Below are 25,765 nucleotides of genomic sequence, written 5' to 3' on the forward strand. Positions count from 1 at the left end.
GCAGCCCGAGGGGGTGATGGTGGGTTATATGGGTTGTAGAAAGGGAACTGGAATGGGGGGAGGACATAGTTGTGATGGGTATTCCCCTGATTCAATGCTAATATGTACCTAAAACACTACTGTGAAAGATATGTAAGCCATTATGAAAAAAATATGTTTTTAATCAGAAACTTTCTTTGACTTACATGTATTATTATTATATCAATTATATTATATGTTATGTTATGTCACTATATAATGTTATATTAGCTTACCTCATTATGTTAATCAATTTTGTCTCTTAAATAAATTCTTACAATAAAAATTTAAAAAATCATATTATTAAAACACTGTAATTTACAAAGCTATTAATAATTGGTTTTTAGATATACAATGTTCCAGCACCAATTCTACCACTGTTGTCAACCTCCCTCCACCAATATTACCAGGTTCCCCCCAAATTGCATTCCTCATCAATCATCTGTCGCCTTAGAAGTCTAGGTTGGTTCCAAATCTTAGCTATTGTACTAATTCCTGCAATAAATTATTTTGGGGTACATTTTTATGGTTGAATGTTTTTCTGTCCTGGGGATAGATACCCCAAAGCTGTATGCCATGTCAGTTTTGAGTTTACTGAGAGCCCTCAATACTATTTCACATAGAGTTTAGCCAGACAACTTTGATCCAGCAGTGGAAACTTTCTTTTTATTTTACATCCCTACCAACACAGGTTATTTCCAGTAATTTTGATATGTGCCATTCTTGAGTGAAATTTCATTGTTGTCTTGATTTTGATGATGAACATTCTTTTCATGTGCTATTGCTCATCTATTGATTTTCTCAGAGAAGATTCTGTTTCTTTTCTATCCCCATTTTTTGTTGGGGTTTTTGAATTTTTGTTGTTGATTTTTGTGAGTACTTTATTTCTTCATATATCTGATGTGCTGATTGTAAATATTTTCTTCTATTAAGTTAGCTGACTTAAAGTTTTTTCATGGGGTTCTTTTGCCATGCAGAGATTCCTTAATTTGATATAATTTTAATTGTTTATTGTTCATGCTTTCTCTTTTGCCATTGTAATTATGTCATTGAAAACATCTGTCTATAGACAACAAAATAAGACCTTTATTTGAGAGCTCTGCCTATATTTTCCTCAATGTACTTTATAGATTCATGTCTGATCTCAAACCTTTGATCCACTTTGAATTGATGTTTCTGTGAGATGCGGATCCAGCTTTTAATTTTTACCTGTGATTATCCAGTTTTGCCAGCATAATTTGTTGAAAAGGCAGCCTTTATTTCATTTCATGTTCTTAGCTCCTTTATCAGAGTTGATTCTTATTATAATATCATACTGTTCTCCTTACTCTGGCTTTATAGAGTAGTTTCAATGAGTAGTAGGCAATGAGATACCTCCCAGTTTCTTTTTGGGAATGTGGTTTGGGTTATTCAGGTTTTTTATTTTTAATGATTCCATACAAACTTTCTTTTGGACTGTTTTAAGTTCTTGAAGGATGTTTCTTGAATTTGGATAGGGATTGCATTGAATCTATATAGTAATTTAGGTATGCTCATTAGTTTGATATTATTGATTCTTTAAATCCAAGAGCATGGAATATTTTTCCATTTCATAAGCTCTTTTATTTCTTTCTTAGGCATTTTAAATTTTTCATGATATAGGTCTTTCACCTCTTTTTGTTATTGTTGTTGTTGGTTTTTTTTCCTTTTGTAAATTTATTTTATTGTTATTATATTAAATTAAAGCACCATCTTTCCATTCATGAATGTGGGGTCTCTTTTATTTATAGAGACTTCTAAGTGATGTTTAATAACATATAAGCAATGTTTTATACCTCAAAATGTATATGTGGTTTGTTTTTACTTTTCGGTTAGATTTATTCAATAGACCTGGTCTTCCTTTGAGTGTTATGCTAAATGATATAGCTTTCTCAATTTGTATTCCAACCTTTTATTACACATACATGTTTAGATATATATAGTTGTGTTTTTGACACTAGATTTTATGTATTTTATATAGGACACTAGATTTTTATGTATTTTATATAGGAATAGAGATTATTTTAATTTTTCTCAATGTGTGCATGTTCTGTTCTGTTTTCTAGAGCATTAGATAGTACAGTGGAGTAGGACACTGTCTTGGGTTCAATCTCTGGTTCCCCAGATGATTCTCTCAGTCCAGCCAGGAGTGTTCCCCGAGTGGACTTAGTAATTGCTTAGAAAGCCTAAAGCAATTCTGGGTGTGGCAAACAAAATAAGTTTAACTTTTTTATTTTTCATTCCTTTGATGTGGGGATATTGGACCATGTCCTGAGGTGCTCAAGCTTACTCCGGCTCTGTGCTCAGGGTTTATTCTGACAATGCTCAGAACATATGGGATTCTAGAAAGCAAATCTAGGTTGTCTTAATACAAGGCAAATATCTTAATCCTTGTACTATATCTCTATACTGAAAAATGTAAGTACAATTTTTATGTATAATGTTCCAGAGAGGTCTGTATAATTTTAATAAAAACATAAATGTTTAATTTTAATGATAAAAAGTATCTGCCTATTTACCTTATAATCACTATTAATTTATCTGATTTTAAAAATGGTCAATGGTTGTGCTAATATCTATATTCAGACAGATTCACATAGGGCACAAATTAGTTTTGATTTATTCCTACATAAGTGATTAGATCCACGTGAGGGAGCTAAAAGTAGAATTTTGGACAAAAACATGCAGTTTATTTCAGCCTTTAAAGTCCGTAGCAGGGTTTTCTGAGACTTTCCGGTTATCTCCAGCAAGTAGAGCTTCTGGAGAAAAAAAACTGTAATCATCACAGTGAGATGCCAGAGGCAATGCGAGTGCTTCAGGGTGAAGCTGGGTCAGAACAGATGACTATTAACCAGCCATCTGCCTTGTCCGGTGAGAGAAGTGCTTGCTCTTCCTCACAGCCCTTTGCATTATTGGGAAATAAGTCACAGAGTTAGCAGGTGGCAATTGGCCCTTGAGTTTCTGCCAACAGAGCCTCTTCCTCCGCCCACTGCGAGCCTCTACAGTGTTTTATAATGGGCATTTGACACCCAGAATGCTGAGTAGGAGAAATCATTCTAGGAGTTAAGTCACGATGTGAAAGGGTATCTCTGTGATGCTCATGAGCCAACTGTGTTCTGCCTTTAGGTAAATAAAGTTCTTAGCATTTCAAATTCTCTCATTTCATCTCCCCCTGAGCTTCATTTCCAAGCCTGAAGAAGCCATGTTTTCCTGGATGTGTATACAAGACCTTGTTCTGCAGTCTGCATTCCTAGGATTAAATCCATTACCTCTTGAAATGGCTTCAAGTTTATGCGTGTTTTGCTCATTATCCTTCTGAGATTTTGTTTCCTTGTTTGCAGCATGGAGAGATGAAGAAGGCACTGAAGTTGTTCATGAGAGCAAACCCACATGTTTAACTGTTCCTACTAGGATTGGCTGACTCTCTGATGTAGCTTCTCTGTTCTGTCACCCTGCATTGAGGCAAGAGTCCCTTGGCTGAAAGGTTTTCAGTGATGAGTGAATCAGTAGCCATGACACTTTTTCTAAATGCACCCTAGGTTCCTGTCTCGCTCTCCTAGATAATCTCTTTCTTGGGACAGGAAATTTAGGCCACACTTGGTGGTATCCAGGGTTTACAACTAACTGGCTCTGTGCTCATATCCTGGTGGGGCACAGGGAACCATATATGGTGTTAGAAATTAACCAGGGTAAGACACAAGCAAGCCAAGTGCCCCATATCTTAGCAGGGCTAAGCTATCACTCTGACCCTTCTCTTCATGTTTTTCCAGTCTTTATTTCCTTTGACTTTTCCACTTGAATTTTCATCCTGATTGTTGAAATCCATAGGGTAAAATCTCCAGCAGGTCAGGACCTTTCAGTAGCCTCTCAACAACCAATATTTGATACAGCAGAGATTTGTGATGGAAACTTGGCCACATTCTAGAAGAGAAGAGTCAAGAAAGGCTCTCAACAAGTTTCTTAATTGTCTCTCTCAGAACATTTCCCTGTTCTCTCAAGATACCTCTCCCACGCATGATTAGGAACTCCACAAAGGAGCAAAGGGGAGGAAACCGGGAGACAGTCGGCTGGGACTCAGCCCTTCACTGTGGAGTCCTGAACCTCAGCCCTGAAACTATATAGGTTATTCCCACAGCAAGGAACCCTGTGTTAACTGAACAGAGAGAGATGTGTATGCATGTGTATGTGAACCCTAAAAAACTCAGAGTCCACACATTTATGTGTCATATATATTACATAAAAGGAAACACTTTTTAATGTATTTTATAGGCATATATAAAAAATAAAATATATATAAGTGCATCTCTGTAAAAGCATTATTTTCATTGGCAAGTAAAGTAGAAGTTTAAAATTTTTATTTTATGACTAAGGCACATCATAAATGTAATTTCCTAAACGTGATAAATAAAATTTTAAATTCCTATTTTATGACAGGCATGCTGTAAATGCAGTTTCCTAAAATTCAATTCAGTGTTAATTATGCAACAATATAAAAAAAACATTGTCTTTGAATTTGGTAACTTTACAAATATGTTCCTGCTATCTAGAGTTTAGTGGGAAAAGAGGAAGATTTTAAAAGATCGTTATTTCACATTGTAAAAACCATATCCATTCTCAATTGATAGTCTTTGAGTTCCTGACTTACTAGTAAAATCTGTGTGCAATGATGCCTACCATTAGAAATACATGTAAACATATAAATTTGTATAAATTTTTGTATTATATTCCCCTTCGATTAAGAAACTCAACCAGCACCATGACTAAATACCACTTAGCAACAATTGGACTCAGCCAATATTACCAGAGGACACATGAAGTCAATATACTAGTTTCATTCCTTATATACAGAAATACAAGTGTAATTGATTTCTCATTTTTAATCTGTTACTTTGATTCCAAATATTCTCAGCATTAAATATATTTTGTTGATTGAATTCCTGTCACTGGGAAAAGACAATATAACATATAACCAGAGGCTCTTTCTTGTTGTTTTTTCTACTTTTTCTTTTTTGTTCATTTCTTTTTGACGCCCTCACCCTCCCACCTGCTGGTGCTCAGAGATTATTCCTGGTTCTGTGTTTAGTAATCATGTCTGGTGAGCTCAAGGGACCATATGAGGTTCCAGGGATTGAACCTGGCTGACTGTGCAAGGCAAGCAAGCACCCTGCCCTCTTTTCTATCTCTCAGGTGCAATATTTCTTATTCTTTCACAACTTTTAGGATTTTCCTTTAAGAAAACTCAGCAGTTGAGGTAATATAGCCAGTCAATGGGGTGTCAGTCTAATATTCATGTTCAGTTTTCCATAAATTTCCGTGTACCATGAACAGTTCAAGTGGAGAAACTGAGCTGAGGCCACCTTTAAAACTAAAGCCACAGCAGAAGCTAGAAGATCCAGATCTTAGTAACTGGCAGGGGCTATCCACAAGGATCAGGGAACATCCACATAGAATAATAGAGCAGATGTGCACATCTCTCACTGGCTATCTTCAGTTCCATCCTGGAGCTGCCCTCAACTGTGCATAGCTGTGTTTGAGGCACAGAGAGATTTGCCTCTCTGTTTCTGAGGTCACCCTTTGTGCACATCATTGCCTTTGCCACCACAAATGTGCTTGAGATATGTTGGTGCCTTCTACTGATCTTGTTGTGTTGCTTGCAGTAAGGTGACACACCTACTCCTTTGCAACCCTCATACTTGGGATAGTGTCATGTTCCTTGGCACTGGTTTGGCAGATACATGACCTTTGCAATGGCTGTAAGTTCTCCTAACTGAAATAGGTCTGTCTGCCCATTGTTACAGCAAATGAAAGAGGGGTAGCTCTGAGGACCTGGAGTATTGGCCCTACTCTAGAGACATGCCACCAACTTTGCTGAGGCTGTGTCATCACTACTCACTCAGGCACAGAGAGTGCATCTTCACAGGCTGAATCTAAAGTGTTCGTGCAAGCATGAATTGACCATTTCACTTAGGCAGCCCAATTATATTTTTATTTTAAATAGGATGATACTGGGCATTCTTCTGAGGGCTAGGAAACTTTTGAAAACTGAATTTAAAGGTAATTTGCTTTCTGTTTCTCATTTCACACATACTTTGCATTGGTGTGGCTAGAACAAGCAAACATGCTCTGACTAGTGTATGTCTGGTCAGCTTCATCCTTTTCATATCCTCAGGTCTATGAAAACACTTCTAGAATAGCCAGGGACTACAGTTGCTGTGCTGATTCAGTTGCTGATGCTGATGTAGGAAAAGAGGACTCCAAAGTGATAGAGATGATCTCTCAGTGACCTGTAGGCTGGTGGAACCCAAAGAACAATGATAAGAGCCAAGACAGGAGCCTGTGGGTGCACTCAGAGGGTCCAAGAGCCCATCTTCCTCATTCAGACCTCTGACTGGGATGTGCTATCCCATTGGAATGGAGCCTAAAGTATGTGGAGATGTGTGACTGACTTGTAGTTCAGCCTTGCCTCATTGTCTTATGTTTTGGAAAGTATAAAATAAACTTTCTCATGGGTGTCCAGGAAGATTAAGCCAAAACTCTTAATGTGTGATTAGTCCTTATATACCTTATATTCCTCATAAACATTCCTTATATTCCAGAGCTGTGAGAGCCACATGTCTACTCAGTATCATTGGTGCCCTTGGAGCCTTCTCTGTGCTAATGCTGCCACAGAGACCTGGCCTGAGAACTCTGGGAACAGGGGCCTCACAGCACTCTCCTTAGTGATTCCCACTTAGTGTTGTAAAGTTAACTCATGTTTATTTGTTCTGGATTGAGTACAAAGAGCAACTCTCTGAGATGAGCAGAAATATGATCTGGTCAGAGTCTCTGGTGCCCTACTCTTCCTTTGCATTACAAAATTGCCACATGGCCACAGTTCTGTGGACCCAGCTCATGCCTTGGTGTCTTTATTTACCACTTTCCTCCTCATATTTGGAATGCTCCTTGACAAATGTATGCTGAGATTTTTAACCTCAGAGGGACATATTTGGTCACTCAATTATTCTACCACATGGAAGACCACAGACTCCCACCTGGTGACTTGGCTGACAAAAGACAGTTTTTTTTCAGCCCAGGGCACACTTATGTCTAACTCAATGTGAACATTCAAGCCTATATCCTAGATAAGGAAAATGAGCTGAGAACCCAGAACCTTCTCTCTCAGGACCTCCCTAGTCTATCTAATGGCTTAAGGAGAACAAGAAAGTTCTTTGGATCAGTTTATCATGATCCTGCCCATTGACAGACTGACAGACTACCAGGTTAGCTGAATGCATGTTAGGCATTGAAGATGTCACCATTGAGATGGTAAGTAGAGAAGTGACTTGTGTCTTGGAAGCTTAGCTATGAAGTTCTGCTCCTGACTATCTTGTCTCAACTCTGATTGTCCAGGGAGAAGTGGAGGATATAAAGAAGTTTATCAGGGACTATAGAGCTTACAAATACACTTAGGCCTTATTTACAGGCACCTGAGGGCTATTCCTGAGTCCATGGTAGTTATTAGTAAATGAAGGCAGAGGAGCCTGCATGCAGGCTGAACCTGTGCATAGAAGCACCATCCAGTGGGTCCTACAGACAATGTGACATGACACCAGGCCCCTCCACACTCCTCAGACTTACTCTAACCATTTAGATAGATAGAAACAGTTACTGAAGATTTTATATATGAAGAGTCTTGGACCATTCTTTTTCATTTAAAACACCATGGACTTGTCTTTGTCATATAGAACAATATGATCTTTCCTATGTCATTGAAACCATCATGATCTTTCTCTGTCATATAGAACAGTATGGTCTTAATGACCAAGGAAACATGGATCATTCTCTGTCATACAAAACACTATGGGCCATCCTCTATCATACAAGACACCATGGTCCATTCTCTGTCATAAAGAGTAGTTTGTTCTCTGTTTCACAGAACATGGTTGTACAGTCTTCTAAAATGAGACATATGTCAGATATAAGTCATAGTTCCCGTGAGTTTCACAGTTTGCTTTGTCTCTGGAATATCCAGGACTCAGAATCATAAAATCCACCTTTCTCAACCCACTTCTGTGATGGTCTTGCCTCACGCTCTTGTGTGGAGGCATTGGGTGAAACATGCTTCCCTGTGGTTACTCAAGCATGGTGGAACTTCCTTCACAAATATATTTCATTTGAACTATGTATGACCATCGCCTCAGGATATCAGTTCATTGGATTCTGCATACTTCTGTTTCCTTACAGAATCAAATTAACTGAGGGCTCTTTAGGGAATAGTGTAAAATGTTACCAAGGTAGCAAAGAAATCACAGACTCTTAGAGACAGTGTCAGATGTGTCTTTATGCCCCACCAAACCTTCAGATCCTGAATCCTGAGGGTGACCTGGGTCTCATTTTCCTGATGCCTCACACAAAAAAGATGGCAGGTATGACCCTTCTTACACTGGAGCCAGCACAGCCTAACCTGCTCTCCTGTCTCAGGATGGAATCCATGGCAGCTGTGCTAAATACTTCAGCCGCCTGATTACATGGATTCTGCTTTTCCCTCCACAGTTACCCCTTCTTTCAGGATCTAGAAAGTGAGCTGCCACTCTCCATGTGTCAGGAGCCACAAGCCCAACCATTTACTTTCAAAATGGCTGCCCTTAATCCCCTGGAGCACTTCTCCTGGTTAAAGTTCTCTGGGTCTGTACTAAGCTAGAATTTGCTGCCTTGAAAGGTCTACTCTTTGTTCCCAACACTGCCCTCTAGAGACACACATAATTAGTTTAATCCTTCTTCCTGAGACAGTGCTTCAAATATTTGAGGATGATTCTTCTCTGCACAGGTCCACTCCTTCCTATTAAGTACATTCATTTCTCTCCACCTACTCTCTACCACTATCAGCTGCTTCATCATTCCAGCTCTACTGCCTGGAAACACCTTCAGTTTGTCACTATTCTTTATAATCATAGTGTAGGAGAAGCACACAGCCCCCTACATACCTTTAAGAGAACCTACTTCTCTGGGTCAAGATACATTCAGATGTGTCTGAAATATTTTTAAATTGGGGCTCACATTTGGAGGTGCTTAGGGCGGACTTCTGACTCTGCTCAAGGATCACTCATGATGAGACTCAGGGGACCATATATATTGACAGGGATTGAACCAAAGTCAGCTGCAGGCAAGGCTAATCAATCTCTCAGGACTTTGTGTTTCTTTTTTTTTAACAACATAAATGAATACCAGCCTTTTGGTTCCTTTATCTTAGTGAATGGTTTCAGAGGTCACCTTTCAAATATTTAAGCATTGTTCCCTAACACCTACTTTTAGCAGACCCCTCCCATTTATGTATTATTTAGTCTATTACCATCTGTTTGGTTTCCTTCAATCTAACATATGTAGAAGGCATGGCAAATAAAACAAATTTTCAAATTTAGTCATCTTAATATTGTATACAAGATGGTATATAGTTTAAATATTTTAGTGACTGGAGACCTGCTCCCAGATGTCTCTGGGTTTCAGTCTTGCAAGTATCAGAGACAATGTCACCCTCTGATTTCCTTAAAGATTAAATCCATGAACAGTGTCACTTTTCCACAGAAAGGTAACCAGTTAGCTCACCATGCTCTCTCTAGCAAGACTCTACTACCTCCATCTATGCATGGTCTCTTGGGGGGAGACTGTCAGTTTCTGAGACATTCCATAGCCTCAAAGAAAACAAATGCTGCCACAATTTCAGCTATTTTCCTAACAAACATATTTGCAACTGTTTCATGCTGTTAACAATATGTAATCTTGCCTCCTCTAGAATGGAAGAAATACTTCTCTCACAATTGCATTCAACATGCTGGGGCTGTCTTCCTACTAATCTGTTATTTGGGATGACGGCCTATTTGGAGAGCTGGCATAACAGTTATCATCAGTGATCGCAGCGTGCTCTGAAAACAAAGAATATGATGGTGCCATTTATCTTCCACTTTGCCTGACTTTGTGAAAATAAGGGTTTCCCAGTCAAAACCAAATTTTCTCCCAGGTCATGCATATTTTATTTTTAATTTATTATTGATTTATTTTGATAGCAAATAATTTCATAAATGCTGAGGCTGGAAATCTGTTATAAAAATTGTCTTTGACCTAGGATTTTTATAAAAGATAAAATGGTGAGGTAACCTGAGGTAGATGTGATCTCTGCGCTGTATCTGTGCAGTTAATCAAGAATCAATAAAGAGGCTGGGACAATCTGGGTGCCTTGCGGATGGCAGCACACCTTGTCCCCTCCCTGCTTGGGCAGCCAGATCTGCATAGCTGCATCCCAGGGCAAAGCTGTCCTCTGACTAAGGAGTAACTTCAGTGGCCATAATGGCCACTCAGAAGTCCTTGTTCCTACAAAAAGAGAATGTCTCCGAAGTGACCTGGAAGGTTTGAGCCCTGCTGGACCTGTTCACCATTGTCTACAGCAAAGAAACAAGTGTCAGCATGAGTGGGCAGAAATGCCATTACTGGCCTAGAAAATTGAAGACCAGCTTTGCCACCAAGTCCCCTTGAAAGACTCTCTGACCCTCTGAGAGTTTGAAAACATCCTGTCTGAGGTTAGAATAAAAGGGGAAAGCATGCACATGCATTGGGCTCTACAATTTGAAAAACTGGATATACACCAGGAAGTTCAAATGTGCCTGAGGCATGTGGATCACAGGCACAGGGCAGACCACGAAGTTGCAGACACAGAGGAACACCAGTTGAGTAATGTATAAAGTGTGGTGCCTTCCTGGTCTTCACAGAAATCTAGTGACAACTTTGGAAGCTTCCACTGAGGGAAGTTTGTGTTCAGCTTCCTTTAGATGATGCAATCTTTGTTTTAGTTTTGGGACTACATCTGGAAACTTACTATGGTTTCTGTTTTCAGTTATTCCTAGAATGGCTCAGTAGAGTGATCACATGTTGAGCCAGGGACTAAACCCATGTCATGTCAGCCACATGCTATACCCTATACTACCTCTGATTCCTGCATTTTTATTAGGATTTAGGAACATAGTAAGCACTTACAATGAAAATTGGCAAAAACGTTCTGCTCTCTGCACAGCTATGAGTAAAAGAGCATTTGCTCCTGTACTATTCTTTTTTTTTGGGGGGGGGGCACAACCAGCAGCACTCAGGGGTTACTCCTGGCTCTGTGCTCAGAAATGGCTCCTGGGAGGCTCAGGGGACCATATGGGATGCCGGAATTCAAACCACCATCCTTTTGCACACAAAGCAAATGTCTTACCTCCATGCTATCTCTCCGGCCCCGACTATACTTTATTTTTATTAATTAATGATTTTTATTGTAACCAAAGTGATTATAAATCATTCACAGTAATATTTTAGGCACATAGTGGCATTGAACCCAGGGCATTCCCACCACCAGTGTTGTCCTCCTCCAACCATGTTCCCAGCATGTATTTCATATCCCTCGACTTTGCCTCCCAGGCTGCTAGTATATATGGTTTCCTCTGTGTCTATCTTGTTGTAGAATGTGTATCGATTCTGTTGTCATTGGCTTTGGATTTGGTGTTTAAGACTGCTCATTTTATTTTTATTTCTACTCAATGTTCATACAACTGCTTATCTTGGTACCATCCATTTATTTCCCTTCAGTTTATGAGGCAGAGCAAGATGATTCAAGTTATGTGTTTATGTTTGAAGAGAAAGAAAAACAAAAACAAAACCAAACACAAACAAAAAATCTGAAAGGGGTCCATCTAGAGGTCCATCTATCTATCTATCTATCTATCTATCTATCTATCTATCTATCTATATATATATATATATATATATCAGTTTAAGAGAAGAAAGGGAAAAGGAAAGAAAAACATCACAAAAAGACAAAAAAAATAAAAATTAAGAAAATAATAATGACAAACAACAAAAACAAATCTACAATGACATAAAAAAGCACCACCGCAATACAGACAACAGCCAAGCAATAATCATGAGCCCGAAATAAAAAGAAAAAAGAAAAAAGAATTGTGCTTTTTAAAAAAAAATTTTTCCCTTTTGTATATATTGGGGAGATTAGAAAGGGAATTCCCTTGGCCTAAGAGATACAGGGTTTCTTTGTCTTGATGCATATTGTCATGGGAATAACTACAAGCTCTGTATATGCTCTTTTACTCTCCCATAGGTCTTTTTGTGGTGTCCGTAAACTTTCTGCTCAGTCTCTGTAACTAGAGATTTTGGTATTTGCACAGGTCATAGGATGGAGCCTAGGACAGAGTCTTTCTTTACAATTCTAGAAGTTCTGTTCCAACACTATTGTGTGTTCTTGGACTATTCTTAAAAAGACTGCCTCCTTGGAAAACTCAGACTTTTACCAAGTGGACTGTTTCAAGCAACAGCAGTGTTACATTTCAGCTGTGCCAGTGCGTGGATTGACTCAGCCACAGCAAAACCTGTGTCTCAGCTTGTCTGGGATATCCTGGTGAGAAAGTAGACAATCAGTCACAAAGCAATGGGCAGTGCTTGATATTAACCCCCACCTGGGATTAATACCCCCAGTCAGAAGCTGAGGGTTCAGGACACTACCTTCCCTTTTCTCAGGAGATAACAATTCTGTGTGAGGCTGTACTAGGATTCCCATACTTAAAATCACTTTAGGATTCCATGAGACTCATTTATTTCTGCTGCCACATGGGCTGGCTGCAGATCCAGACTAAACACAAGTGGCTTTGTGCCCCTTTATCCTCCAGTGACCAGCACATATGGGCTTGACTTCCAGACACAATTGAGCTCTTAGGCAGGGCAGTGGCCTGACCACACTCCTGATCTCTATGGCCTCTTGGAAAACCTTCATAAACTTGGTATCAAGAATAAATGTTGAAAAAATGAAACTAGAAAACAGGCTGATTCCACAAACTGATGGCTTTGTTGGCTGCCCAATATCCCAGGATTTTGTCTTGGTGCCTAAACTCCTGACTGTCTGTAGGGGTAGGACTAAGGAAGCTAAATTTACACAGCAGAATCTCTGTTCCAATGGATGCACAAGAGAGAAGGGCAATGTGCGAGAGTGGGTCCCCAAAACCTGGAGACAGCCAGTGGGGACCAGAGGAAGTAACATTGGCTGTCAACTAGGTCATCACCAGGACCTGTCTACTGAGGTAGAGAATTTCCAGAGTGGGGTGTTCTCACAGCTCTGTTCTCACCCAGACCCAGTCCACCTCAGGGATTGCTAAAATCACCCAAGGACCCAAAGAGTTCACTTTCTTCAAAAGTCTGAACCACATGTGATACCTTCACCACATGTGCCAGTTTGTCAACTTTATAATCCTGCATCTGATATTTGATTGACAGTATTTGGTGCCTCTCAAAGACAGCAAAGTGTAGAGCTGTAGGCCAGGATGTGGCCCCCAACACTGAGCACCCCAGGTCTGGTAGAAGGCAGAAGTTTACCAGGAACATTTGCCAAAATGATGAAGGAGGGAATAGGCACACAAGGTGTGTTAAACATGAGGGTCCAAAGTGGAGAGTCTGTGTATTTATCGAATGGAGAAGAGGCTGGCTGGGCTGGGAAGGACTCAGAGTCCAGCAGTGACCCCATGGGACAGCATCTTCCATCTGGTTGTGACCAGTCCTAGACTAAATGTCTAAGCTTGTGAAGCCAAATATGCTCAGTGCATTTGACTTGTGTGAAATAAGTGAAAGAAAGGCCTATGAAGGTCCAGAAACTCACAAAGGATTAAAATTTCCTGCTTTACTCACATCACACTTCAAATCTACATGCTGTTACAAGGCATTTGAAGTTGCAAGAAAATATATTTTTCACAATCAGAGATCCAAAAGTGTCTAATCATTTAATATCTAATAATTGTATCAAATGTGACTTGTTAGATCCTCTGCAGAGCATATTTTACACTTTTGTGAGGTTATGAATTTTATGAGCCTCTTATTAGATTTCTGTTGGGGTAAAGGCCAAGCATTTTAGCTTGATTTTATTTATCACTGACTACCCTAAATGTCAAAAAAAATTACACAAATTATGGTGTAACCCCAAGGGAAAAAATTGTGTTCATTCTTGAAAGATAAATCTTTAAGAAATTTCTTTGAAGAAATAGCACACAATTTTTCTAATAAAATTAGGAAATAAAATATTTTCTAATAAATGTTTTCTTACAGTAGCATTAAAAACTTCTTTAAAAGCTGTGAAATACATCAGATTATTGATATGTGAGTTAGAATACTTTTCATCTGATTTCTAATGGTGTAAGATCAAAAACAAAAATGGCAATATAATTGTAGGTTTCTTTAGTATGTTTTCACTTATAAAATATATACTTAACTCTTTAATATTTTAAAAGCAATTGAAATTAACGTATTAATAAAAAATTTTATTTTGTTTTATTTTTATTTTGGTTTCAGAGCTTTACCAGCGGTACCCAGGACTTAATCCTCTGGATCTGTGCTCAGAAATCACACCTATTGAGGCTCAGAGAATCAGATGGCATAAGAGGGATTAAACTCATGTCAATTTGGTGCAAGACAAGTGCTTTAACCCCAGAACTATCTATTTGTTCCCACTAATAAAAGTTTCAGTGCACACAGTTGAATCACTCTCCTGTTCATAAACTACTTAGCCAATTTTGTAGCAGATAATATGCATATGTAAGGTTTAAAATGAAATTATGTAACATACAAAAATATAATAACTTTGTTAAATATATAAAACTTAGACACTGTGATTATTTTTTATTAAATATGTTAATGATAATTAAATGCAACCATTAAAATTTCTTTCAGGTTTCTGCTGTTCAAAATCTATATTCCATTTTTTTTTCTTTCAGAACCTTGAGCTACTGACTGAAAGATCAACTTATCCCTGCTGATTGTATGGGAGAAATTTTGACCTTAGAAAGTAGAAATGAGGTTGCTATGGAAACTGGTAATTCTGCTGTCACTCATACACACTTGTGCAAGTAAGTTTCTATTATGAGATTTGATTGATAATTTATTGACATTTTATTTTTTGTAGAAGTGAAGTAATTCTTGCATGCTTAATATTAACTTTAAAGACTACAGATCAACAAAAATTTTAAGATAAGCATTATAACTATTATAGGAATTTTAATCCATTAAAATTATCCTGTTCTTTGGTTTGCTTTATTTTGGGTAGACCACATCTGCCAGTGCTTGGGATTACTCCTAGATCTGTACTTGGGGGTCACTTCTAATGCTATAGAGCCTGCAGTGTGGACACAGGCATGGGCTTCTGAGTGCAGAGTCTGTGCTCAGCCTTTTTTTTTAAAATAATTTTTATTGTAACCAAAGTGAATTTCAAATCTTTCACAGTAATATTTTAGGTACATAGTGACAGTGAATCAGGGCCATTCCCACCAGTAGTGTTGTCCTCCTTTGACCTTTGTTCCCAACATGCATCCAATACCTCCTCCCTTTGTCCCCTGGATTGCTAGTGTAACAGGTTCCCTTTATGTCTAGCTTGTTTTAGATTGGAGGTCTTGATTATGTGTTGTTGACTTTGAGTTTTGTATTTAGATCTGATATTTTTTATTTCCACTCAAATTTCAAGTGACTGTTTGCTCGTGGTATCATCCACCTTCCCCCCCCCCCCTCAATTTATGAGGCAGAGCAATATGATTCAGGTTCTGTGGTTCTTTTATCAAACAAAAACAAACAAACAAACAAAAAACCTACTAGCAGAGGCTGGTGTGGTGGTGCAAGAGGTAGACCAAAAGCAACATGTTTTTCTTTAAAAAAAAATAGAAAGTTGAAAGAAAAACTAAAGAGATAGAAGAGAAAGGAGAGTGTTTTTGAAAACTGTTGACTCACATTGACTTCAATGAAGCAGAAAGTTTAGTAAGTTCTTTTTTTAAGGCATAAAAAATACAGCAATAATGGTATAAGAGTGGCAAGTGTTGTTTTTTGCACCTTATCCCTGAAGTTCTCTAGCATAGGACCGACTCTAGGCTCCAGGCATACTAGGTTATCCAACTCCTTAGTCATGTTCTGTGGTGAAATTTTTTTCACACATTAGCTGTTGTTGTCTGATTTCTGTAGAAAAAGATCTGGTTTCTGTGTTTCATCAAAGTCAGGATGTGGAGCGTCCTCCAGTTTCACCTCACCATCAGATGTGGAGCATCGTGCTCTGCAAGCAAGTTGCTGCTGTCGTTGAGTCATCTGGGTGTCAAGGGAACACTCCTTGGAGTAAAGTCAATGCAAGGGTATTGGTAGGGTCTCCTAGGTTGGGAGTTTGCCTCCTGGTGATGTAGAAAATTTTGGTTGTTTCTGTAGATAGCCAATGCTTCAGGGGTATATGGGCAATGCCCAGAATAGAGTCTTTCTTTATGGTTCTAGAAGTTATGCTCTGTCACAGTTTCACAGTTGTTGTAGTCATTCTTCTGTAAATTAGAGGTCTTGGTTTATGCATAGATGCTAGAATGAAGCCTAGTATACAGAATCTTTCCTTATGGTTCAGACTTTTAAGCATCTCCAGTGTTGATTTAACTAGAACTAACATTTTAATGATGCATTGTCAATTTCCATAGTAATTGGAAGGAGATTTTTAAAGTAAATTTTACATCAATATAGTTTTTCTAGTAAAAGAGAGCAGGGTAAAAAAAAAAGGGCAGGAGAGATATTACATCGTTTGCTTTGCTTGCAGCTGATCCAGAACAGATGATGAATCGAATTCCAGCATCGCATATGGTCCCCTGTGCCTGCCAGGAGCAATTTCTGAGCACAGAGCCAGGAGTAATCCCTGAGCACTGCTGGATGTGACCAAAACAAAAACAAACAAACAAACAAAAAATTTCCTATTAAAAGAATGTGATTAAATGATTATTGCATTAGTAGAGGAAATGTCTTTTGTTTTCTGTATAGTTGAGTCTTTAAGATTGAAGTTGAAGTATTTTGCCTCAAATTTAGAAAACAGGGCCAGAGAGGTAGTACAAGATTAGGGTGCTTGCCTTGCATATGGCTGAGCCAGGATGAACCTTGTTTTGAACTCCAGTATTCCCATATGATCCCCAAGCCAGGAGTGATTTCTGAGCGCATAGCAAGGAGTAACCCCTGAGTGTCACCAGTGGTGGCCCAAAAACAAAAAAAACAAAAAAAAATTATAAAACAGAATAGTACCAAAATAGAGAAAAGGTGGCCTAAAATGTGTTCCATGACAATGAGAAAAATCTTTAGAAGAATTTTTATTCCACATCAATATGTGCTTCCTTTGACCTAGATCTGGAGAAGTTTGTGAATCAGACACTCCTCATAGAATCCTCTGGAATAAAAACGCTCTAAGCATATAAATGGTGCCATGCAGGAAAAAATTATGATTGGGCTAGATGGCTTTTCCCAGTGTGTTTAGCTATGGGTCTTCCAGGACTGACATGGGCTGGACCTTGTCACTGAGACCAAGTACAGTGTGCTTAGACTCCTGACCTGTGGTTCTGATCAGGGTTCCAGGTAAAACCTGATTCCAGGGCTGAGCTCTAACTTCTTTGGACAGAGCGCTAATGTCATTCATGGACATGGAGGTGGGGCATAAAAGGGAAAGGGAAATACAGTGGGGTGGTTGTAGGTGAGTGGACACACTGAGACAGTAAAGGGTGGCATTGCTGCCACAGCACAGGGCACAGTAATTCAGGATCTCAGTGCAGCTCCTGTACCACTCAAACCCACATTGTGGCCTAAAGGTCTAGAAGTTTTAGTGTCCTCACAATGGCATCAACAAAAATAAGAAAGAAACACAATCTTTGATAGGCCAGAAACATAGAAGTTGTCAGAGACAAAATAGGATGTGGCAGTCCACCAAAAGGAAAAGACATTATTTTCCTTGAAAAAGCTTTGTTGAAGTTAAAATATGCAGAATTACATTTAACCATCAGTGAGTCAAAAATATAAAGGAATTTTGCCCAGAGGGAGGGAGACCGGAACAATAACATACCATTCAAAGGGAAGCATTGTTTTGATTTCTGTCACTTTAGTTCCCTGTAACAAAGAACCAGAATTAAGTCATAGTGTATCATTCTAATAGTAGATTCAGAATTAACAGTACTGACTTATCAAGGTGCCCCAAATTATACATATGTGGAAGAAGCCTTCTTTTCTAACCCTCCTGTTTCAGCTCTCTGTCAAAATCTAACATTAACCTGTGCCCTTTAAATGTTTATACTGAATCAGCATAGTATTGCTAAAAGAACTTTTGTCTTAAAATAAATTATGTTATTATTCTCAGAACACATATTAGATTGAAAAATCCTGTTTCTTTTATTAACTTTTATTTATCCAAGTAATATGTGATTCAATGTGTCATCTTTATTCTAAAGGGGAAAATAATTAGATTCATGTTACACAATTTTCTTGTGAAAAAAAATGCATTAGATCTCTTCCTTTCATCTTTTTTTTCCCTAAACCACATAATCTGAGATAAGTTTTCCCTAGAGGGAGGATGCTGGGCCTTTAATTCGCCATTTTTGTTTCCTTGGGCTTGTTGGTCCAGGGCTCTTTAGAGAGCTGTCTTCACAGAGAGATCTCCTTGATTGTTTACCCCAAACTTAGCTTTTATTCATTCTGAAAGGTGAGAAAATTTATCAATTTTTTTTTTGGTTTTGTGCCACACGCAGTGACACTCAGGGTTCACTCATGGCTATGTGCTCAGAAGTAGCTCCTAGTTTGGGGACCATATGGGATGCTGGAGGATCAAATCACTGTCTGGCCTGGGTCAGCTTGAGCAAGGCAAATGCCCTACCATTGGTGCTATTGCTTCAGCCCATGTTAACAATTTTTTGCAAAGAATTTTCCTTTCCAATGTCACTCACACACATATTTTGAAATGTTGAGATTTTTAGGTGACCAGAATTTCTTCTAAGAAGACAATGTATCACACAGAAAATCCATAAAAATTGGCAGGTGTAATAAAACTGCTTTGCTCAAGGATTCCAGAAGCACATAATGGATATTCCTCTGGGTCAGAGTGTGATGAATATGGAGTACATTACACCCATATCTGCCTATGGTCTTGTTCAAATTGATTGTTAGCATAATAGTGCCTTTAGGAATGGAACACCAGGCTATATTTTCAAATCAAGTGGCATCTTTGCAATTTCTAATAGAGATGGCCCAATTTAAAAATGCTGAAAATACCATTTTTTTGCATTTCCTACTCATAAGGGTGGTTATATGATGATCAAATCTTCCTCCAAAGTAATTGATCCTTAGAACCTCAGGTGAGATTATTTTTATGGGGGAATGATAACAATATCAGGAAAAAAAATCCCCCTTTCTTTGGCATGGGAGGTAACAATGAGTGTGCAGAGGAGACATAAGAGAAAAGGTAGATTCATGTTTTCTATTGATGCAGTTGCAGGAGGTAGCAGGTGAGCTGAGGGGCTGACTGTACCAGTTTTCATTTTGAAGTGCCATACAGCTATGACAAATGTAAGACAGAGTGGGGGTATATTTAGTTTTCTACATAAAACCTTCCTGAGACCTAACATCCATTCCATTATCTGACTAAGAAATGTTTAGGCCACCTGACTTTAGTCAGTCTCCTCTATTATACTCTCACACATGAAACCTTTGTGTATTGTCATAGGGAGCTCCAGGAAAACCAGGTTAATGTTCATTCATCTGACCTCTGGCTATTCAGTGTTTGGCCACCCCTGCCAGCCTTTCTGTGGTTGGTAATGTTGTCCCAATACTCAGTCACTACTGTCCTTTGTCTCATCTCCCCAGAACCCTCACCAGGTCCTGTCAGACTCCATGAGTCCAGCTGAGTTCTTTCCTGTTGTCATTAGTGTTCCAGCCTCTCATGCATCCAGAAAATGATCAGTTCTCTGTAGGTGGTCATATGTTATCCACATGTATGGCTGCATGTATCTGTCAAGAATGGTGTCTGACATCTAGCATGCTTGGCAATTTTGTCTAGAATGACCAACAGAAAGGAGTGTACTGACAAGCTTACAAACCCATGTGTTTGTGTTTCCTACATTTTAAGGCATAAAATACATAAATTAATTGCTGATGTTCCTTTCACTGAAGTAGCTCTCCCCTGGGCATTATCCAGGGTCCACTGTCCATCCTTGTTTGCTAGAGATAAAAATAGCCACCTCCTTGGAGCTTACAGGGAAAACAAAACATGATTTTGTGTAACCAGTCATGCCATTAACAAGTTTTGGGGGGACTTGGGACCAATGTGCAGTCACACTTGAGAAGTTACAATGAGAGCTAGAGTAGGCAATAATGGGGAAATGGGCCAATGATACCACAGCTTGTACAAATATCTCCTGGTCTCCAGCATTAACCCATGGCTCCACAGACATCTATAGTCTGTGTCATTTCCCTCAAGAGAGGGAAAGTCAGCCGTCTTCAACACTAGGGCTTTCAAACAATAGTTTGTGACTTTTGATAGATGATTTCTCAGCTGGATTTATTCTGCCCTCTTCTCGTTTTTTCAAAAGCTGTGATGAGAGGGGACCAGAGGGCCACAGAAGTGTTACCCACATCTTGGAACGGATCAACAATTCTCCTAGTGATATAGTAATACAGATTTTCAACTGATCAGTTGTCATTTATTTCATTGTTTTTTAGAGTTGTTTTCATTAAGACATAAGGACTTAAGCAGTTGGTGGGATGTTTATTTGTTTTTTTTGTTTGTTTTTGTTTATTGGGCCACCATTGGCTGTGCTTAAGGGTTACTCCTCTTCTGCATTCAACTTAAAGTTTACTCTAAGTTCTGTATTGCTGAGCTTAGAGGACTATATGGAATGCCAAGGACTGAATCTTGGTCAACCACTTGATAAGCAAGTGCCCTAACCTCTGTACTATCACTCTGAAGCCAATGCCATTACATTTTACAAAAGCAAATGCCACAGTATTTTTAAATGAGTGTGAATGGATGGATCTGGAACTGGATGGAAATAGCCTGGCTTTCACTTAGGCACTAAGCAAGGCCTCCAAAATCTGCACAAGAATCCATCCCAGAAGTTCAAATCGAAAGTTCAAATGTGCTCATGGGCATCAAGTCATTCTATGACTCAATAATGGAGCCCACCAGTATTAATGCCCATGATGCAGAGTGTGCTCAGCCTAGATTGTCTCATAGAGTTAAGACACAGGATGATCATTTTCTGAATATTAGTCATTGATGTAGGTTCATAGTGTGTGCAATGAGTCTGTCTCTAGATGCAGACATGCATGAATGTTGTAGCTGTGTACTGTGTGGGACACATTAGGAGATGTGCAATGCCAGACATGCTAGTGCATGCTCAGGACCTGTGTGGAGAATAATCTGGTATATTAAGCACAAGTCTGTTGTTTAGGATATGCTCTCTTCTGGGTCCATCTGTTCTCTCTGCCCACAGACCTTGATTCTACCTTTTCCTGTGAGAGTGTATAGGATGTATGTAATCAGTGTGGAGTCACTGCTGTAAAGGACTCCACTTCAAGGCACTTTATCAGTTGTATTCTTTCTTTACACTCTAATTACATTTTAAAATTGTTCTTTAAATTTTCCAGTCTTGTTTTAGGCTAATTTATACCTCTCTTTATATGATATCCATCACCCATGTATCCCTGAAATTAAATTCCTAAACACCATCTTCTCATCAAGGTTGAAAGGGTCATTCCATATTCTGCAGTGCCAGGATGACTATCATGGGTAATACTGTCTCTAAATATGCTAAGAGTGTGTGCTCACCATGTACAGTGGTGTGTGATCATACACATGGTAACCACATACCCTCTTACATATCCATACATAGTAACATATTCACTCACATATTCAGTCACACTTGCACACAATACACATGCACACTCCCCCCCACTCTTATGCACTTTCACATACATATACTCAAACATACACATTCACAAATACATTCTTTGACAAATATACACATACACTTACATTCACTGGAACATAGAGACACACACTTGCACATACATCTGCACTCTCACACACTCATTCACATTCAAAAGTGCATTCAGACACAAATACACAGGGGGTTGGAAGCTCTGCAGAGTTAAAAAATACTGGCCTGTTAGTCCCATTAGTGGGGGATTAATACAAAGCGTAAATGTAGGTGGGATCTGTTCAGCCTCTGTAGAATAAGGCATGCTATCCAAAGATCCAAAGACCTCCCCCTCCTCACTTTGTCTATCTTCCTTTGAATGGCTGCATGAATCAGTGGATCAATGGAGTTTGTGTTCTCTGTAGGGACTTCCAAGGTTTCTCATCACAGTTTTTATTCAAAATAAAAATAGGCCAACTGATATTAGAATTATATATTAAAGTGTGACAGTGTTCAAAATTTATTTCCTCATTATCTCAGTACAGTTCAGGTTTGGGGATGATTCATACCTAAAATGAGTATCTGGTAGATGTTCTTTGTCATGTGTAATTCTTACAGTTCTGTGGTAGAAATACTGTCACGTGTCACTGTTTCAACTCTGTTGTGGAAATGGCGTCATGTGTCACTATAAAAATTCTATGGAGAAAAGGCTGTCACTCATCCCTATTACAATTCTATGGTGGAAATGCTCTGTCATGTGTCTCTTAAAAATCAGTAGTGGAAATTCTCTCTCATGTGTCACTCTTACAGCTCTCTGGTGGAAATGCTATCATGTGTCTCTATTATTGTTCTGTGGTATAAATGCTAGCATGTGTCACTATTACAATTCTATGGTGAAAACACTCTGTCATGCATGCCTTGCTCTTAAAATTCCATGGTGAAAGTGCTGTTCACAATAATAGTCTGTGATGGAAATACTCTGTCATGTTGCTCTTACAATTATATGGTAGAAACACTTTGTCATGTGTACGCTTAACAATCCTATGGTAAAAATACTGTCATGAGTCACAATTACAACTGCTTTGTGAAAAGGCTCTGTCTCATGTATCTCTTTCCAAACCCTCCTTCGCTCACATTTGGGCATAAGTGTGTCTGGACATAGGTCTTGTGTTGAGAGTTCTCAGTAAAGAAGTAATTTCTATGAGAGCAGAAACAGTTCTGGAGAAATGCAGTAGATGACCACATTACTCAGTTAATTGGAAATAGCAGTGACTTTTGAACTTTACAGATCATGTGGTTTTATGGATTCAGCAAAACTTGACAAAAGCCTTCTGGAGGCTGCAGAAGCAAACTGTGGAAGGGATAGGGTACTCACAGGACTAAAGCAATCAGTGGAACAAACGTAAAAAATCTCTTGAGATCACAGCATGGAACTAGGACATAACCACGGTTTCTTATCTGTGCTTCAGCTCTGCATAGGTCTAGGGGTGGAAGGGCCTCAACGCCTGAGCAGAAGCTGCATATAATGAAAACAGCTGTAGCTATCAGGGTCAAAGTACCCAATACTCCAAGGGTTCTGACTCAGCACCACCCAAACTGGAGGGAGCTACACTCTCCCAGCAGATGACCTGGATAACAGAAATCTGCTGCATCAGTCTACTTGACATATTTGTACTGTGCTGCCAAAAGGTGCACATGGTGGGAAGCGACCAGATGTAGTTAAGAGCATAGCCTTCACTGATTCTGCTTCCAAGACCCAGGTGCTCACCTATAGCACACACAATTCAGGCGAAGGGAAACCCAGCTTGTTTTGATATGCATTCCATCTTCTGAAGGAGTCAGAAACTGAACAAATCAGTTTAGTAGGGCACTTAGAAAAAGGAGCTATAGAAGGAAGAAAAGTCACCTGCTCTGAGGGAGAATGATATGAGGGGAGAAAGAGATAATGAGAGAGAAAAATCAGAGAGAACAATAATGACTAAGAGAGAATGAGAATGAGTGTGATGGAGAGAGAATGAATGTGAAAAAAGAATAAATGAAGAGAGAATGAATGAAGCATGAGAACAGGGATAAATTTCTTTCATTCACAAGTCAGTAAATGAGAGAGAAAGAAAATGCCAGAGTACACTCCCATGAGCTGCCTTGTTCTAACAAATCATTAGTTGTAATTTGAAAGACAAGGGGTTACTCCCAAATGTCCCCTCACAAGTTTTCCGGGAGATTAGTTCTAACTTAGGACTTTCAGCATTTGTGGGCAGGATCTGAGAAACCCACATCCCATCAGCTACTCCCCAGGAAAGCCTAGTGGCTCTAAAACACACGGTTCACAGGCAGGGTTTGTGAGGCTCTGTGTTTGGAAGAGGGGCCATTTCATATAGCCACTGAGCTTGTCCCATTCACTCACTGGGCGAGCAATGGACATTAACAATGTTTTCTGCTTTCAGAGTTGCCATTATGATTGACAAGATGATTTATATTTTAGTTGACCTAATCAAGGACAAGGTGGATGCCTTTATAGGGTGTTCAGAGACATAGAAGTTGGGTGACAAGTAAACAGCCTATTTTTGCTGTTTAAAAATCAAGTGACAGTTCTTGATTATATCCTCAAGCAAGTCTTTGGGTTTGGGCTTTCTCAGGGTTGGTCATCCTGCAGGTAGGCCTGGATCCCAGCATGATATGGCATGTGCCTCTGAGCTGTGGGGGATGTACCTGGCTTAGGACCCTGAATGCACAACCCCCTTGCCATCAGCATCTGTCATGTAATAGCATCTGTATAAATATTCCTAGAGTCTCTGGCTGAAAAATTGAAATCTGAGAGCATCTCATTCTATTCTATAAGGTTTATAATCTATTAGGGTGTAGCCAGTAATCACATTTACAGAAAACACCTGTGAAAAGGCTTAGTATTTCTCCAACCATGTGGAGAGATCTGAGGCCAGACACAGCCTCCTTCAGCATTCCAAAATATTCCTACCTCACCCAGCACACCAAAGTGCTCCTACCTTGCCCAGCACCCCAAATTCTTACTACCATATCTAACTTCTATACCACTGCCCCTGTCACCCTGTTATTTCAGCACCCCTTTTGTATAACCATCATCCAGAATTTTCCTCACTGAGCAGCTCAGGCTTGCTCCAAAGAGGTGCAGCAGACACCTCCAAAGAGAGGCGACAAGAAGGTGATGACTTACCTCCCTTTCCCAGATTCACTCAGCCACTCTGGTACACAGGGACCATGTAGCTGTGTTACCTAGTACTATAGTCAGAGGCAGAATCATAACCTCCAGTGTTTTCACTGCCTCCCCTCTGCCAGCAAAAAAAGAAAGGTCTTTTCTGGGACATGGTTGGTTGGGCTTATCCCAGAATGTAACACCAGCCTGTCTAGCATTAGCACAGCTGACTTTGCCTTGGTATCACCGGGAGGGGAGAGGAGGGAGCCTCATTATTCCTGGCTCTTTTTGTAACTTCAGAGACATAATTCAGAGACAGAGTGCCTATATTTATATTCTATATCACACATTTTATGAGTAGAGAAACAGAAAAATGATGAGCTTGCATGGGTGCTTCTGGTACCCAATTATACTCTAAAAGTTTAATAAAATGGAAATATTAATCATGCATCTATAAATATTTTTCTTTGCATGTGTAATGGTATTGCATTGACAATTTAATTTTTTAAGGTCATCTTAAAGCAATTCTGTAGTTTTCTTGAGATCCAAGGTGGCCTATGAGCTTGCTGCAGGCATTCTGTGTGCTACCTCTGAAGAGGGTTTAATTCCATTGTACTGAGGGTGGGTAGAGAGCTTCCTTCTGCTCCACAGATACCATCTTTGTTAATCTTACAAGGCCAGGGTGGAATCACATTGGCATAGATACTATCAGGACAGATACCCGCTCTTCTTTAGTGCTGCTGGAATATGCCTCTCCTGAAGTGGGTACTCGAGCATCAGGACTAGATTTAGAAAAGCTTATAGTCTCAGGAAAAGGGAAAGTATA

At 39.3% G+C, this 25,765-nt stretch overlaps 1 protein-coding gene across 1 annotated transcript in view; it reads left to right on the forward strand.

Annotated features, from left to right (window-relative positions):
* Positions 1 to 25,765, forward strand: part of CNTN6 (contactin 6) — a 254,912-nt gene that overhangs the window by 19,241 nt on the left and 209,906 nt on the right. Inside the window, exon 2 of the mRNA XM_049776825.1 lies at positions 14,811 to 14,942. Within this exon, the coding sequence (XP_049632782.1) occupies positions 14,888 to 14,942 (55 nt within the window). The 5' untranslated portion in view covers positions 14,811 to 14,887. The remainder of the gene's footprint in view (positions 1 to 14,810; positions 14,943 to 25,765) is intronic.

Source organism: Suncus etruscus, chromosome 7 (genome assembly GCF_024139225.1).
Source record: "Suncus etruscus isolate mSunEtr1 chromosome 7, mSunEtr1.pri.cur, whole genome shotgun sequence".
Classification (NCBI taxonomy): Eukaryota; Metazoa; Chordata; class Mammalia; order Eulipotyphla; family Soricidae; genus Suncus; species Suncus etruscus.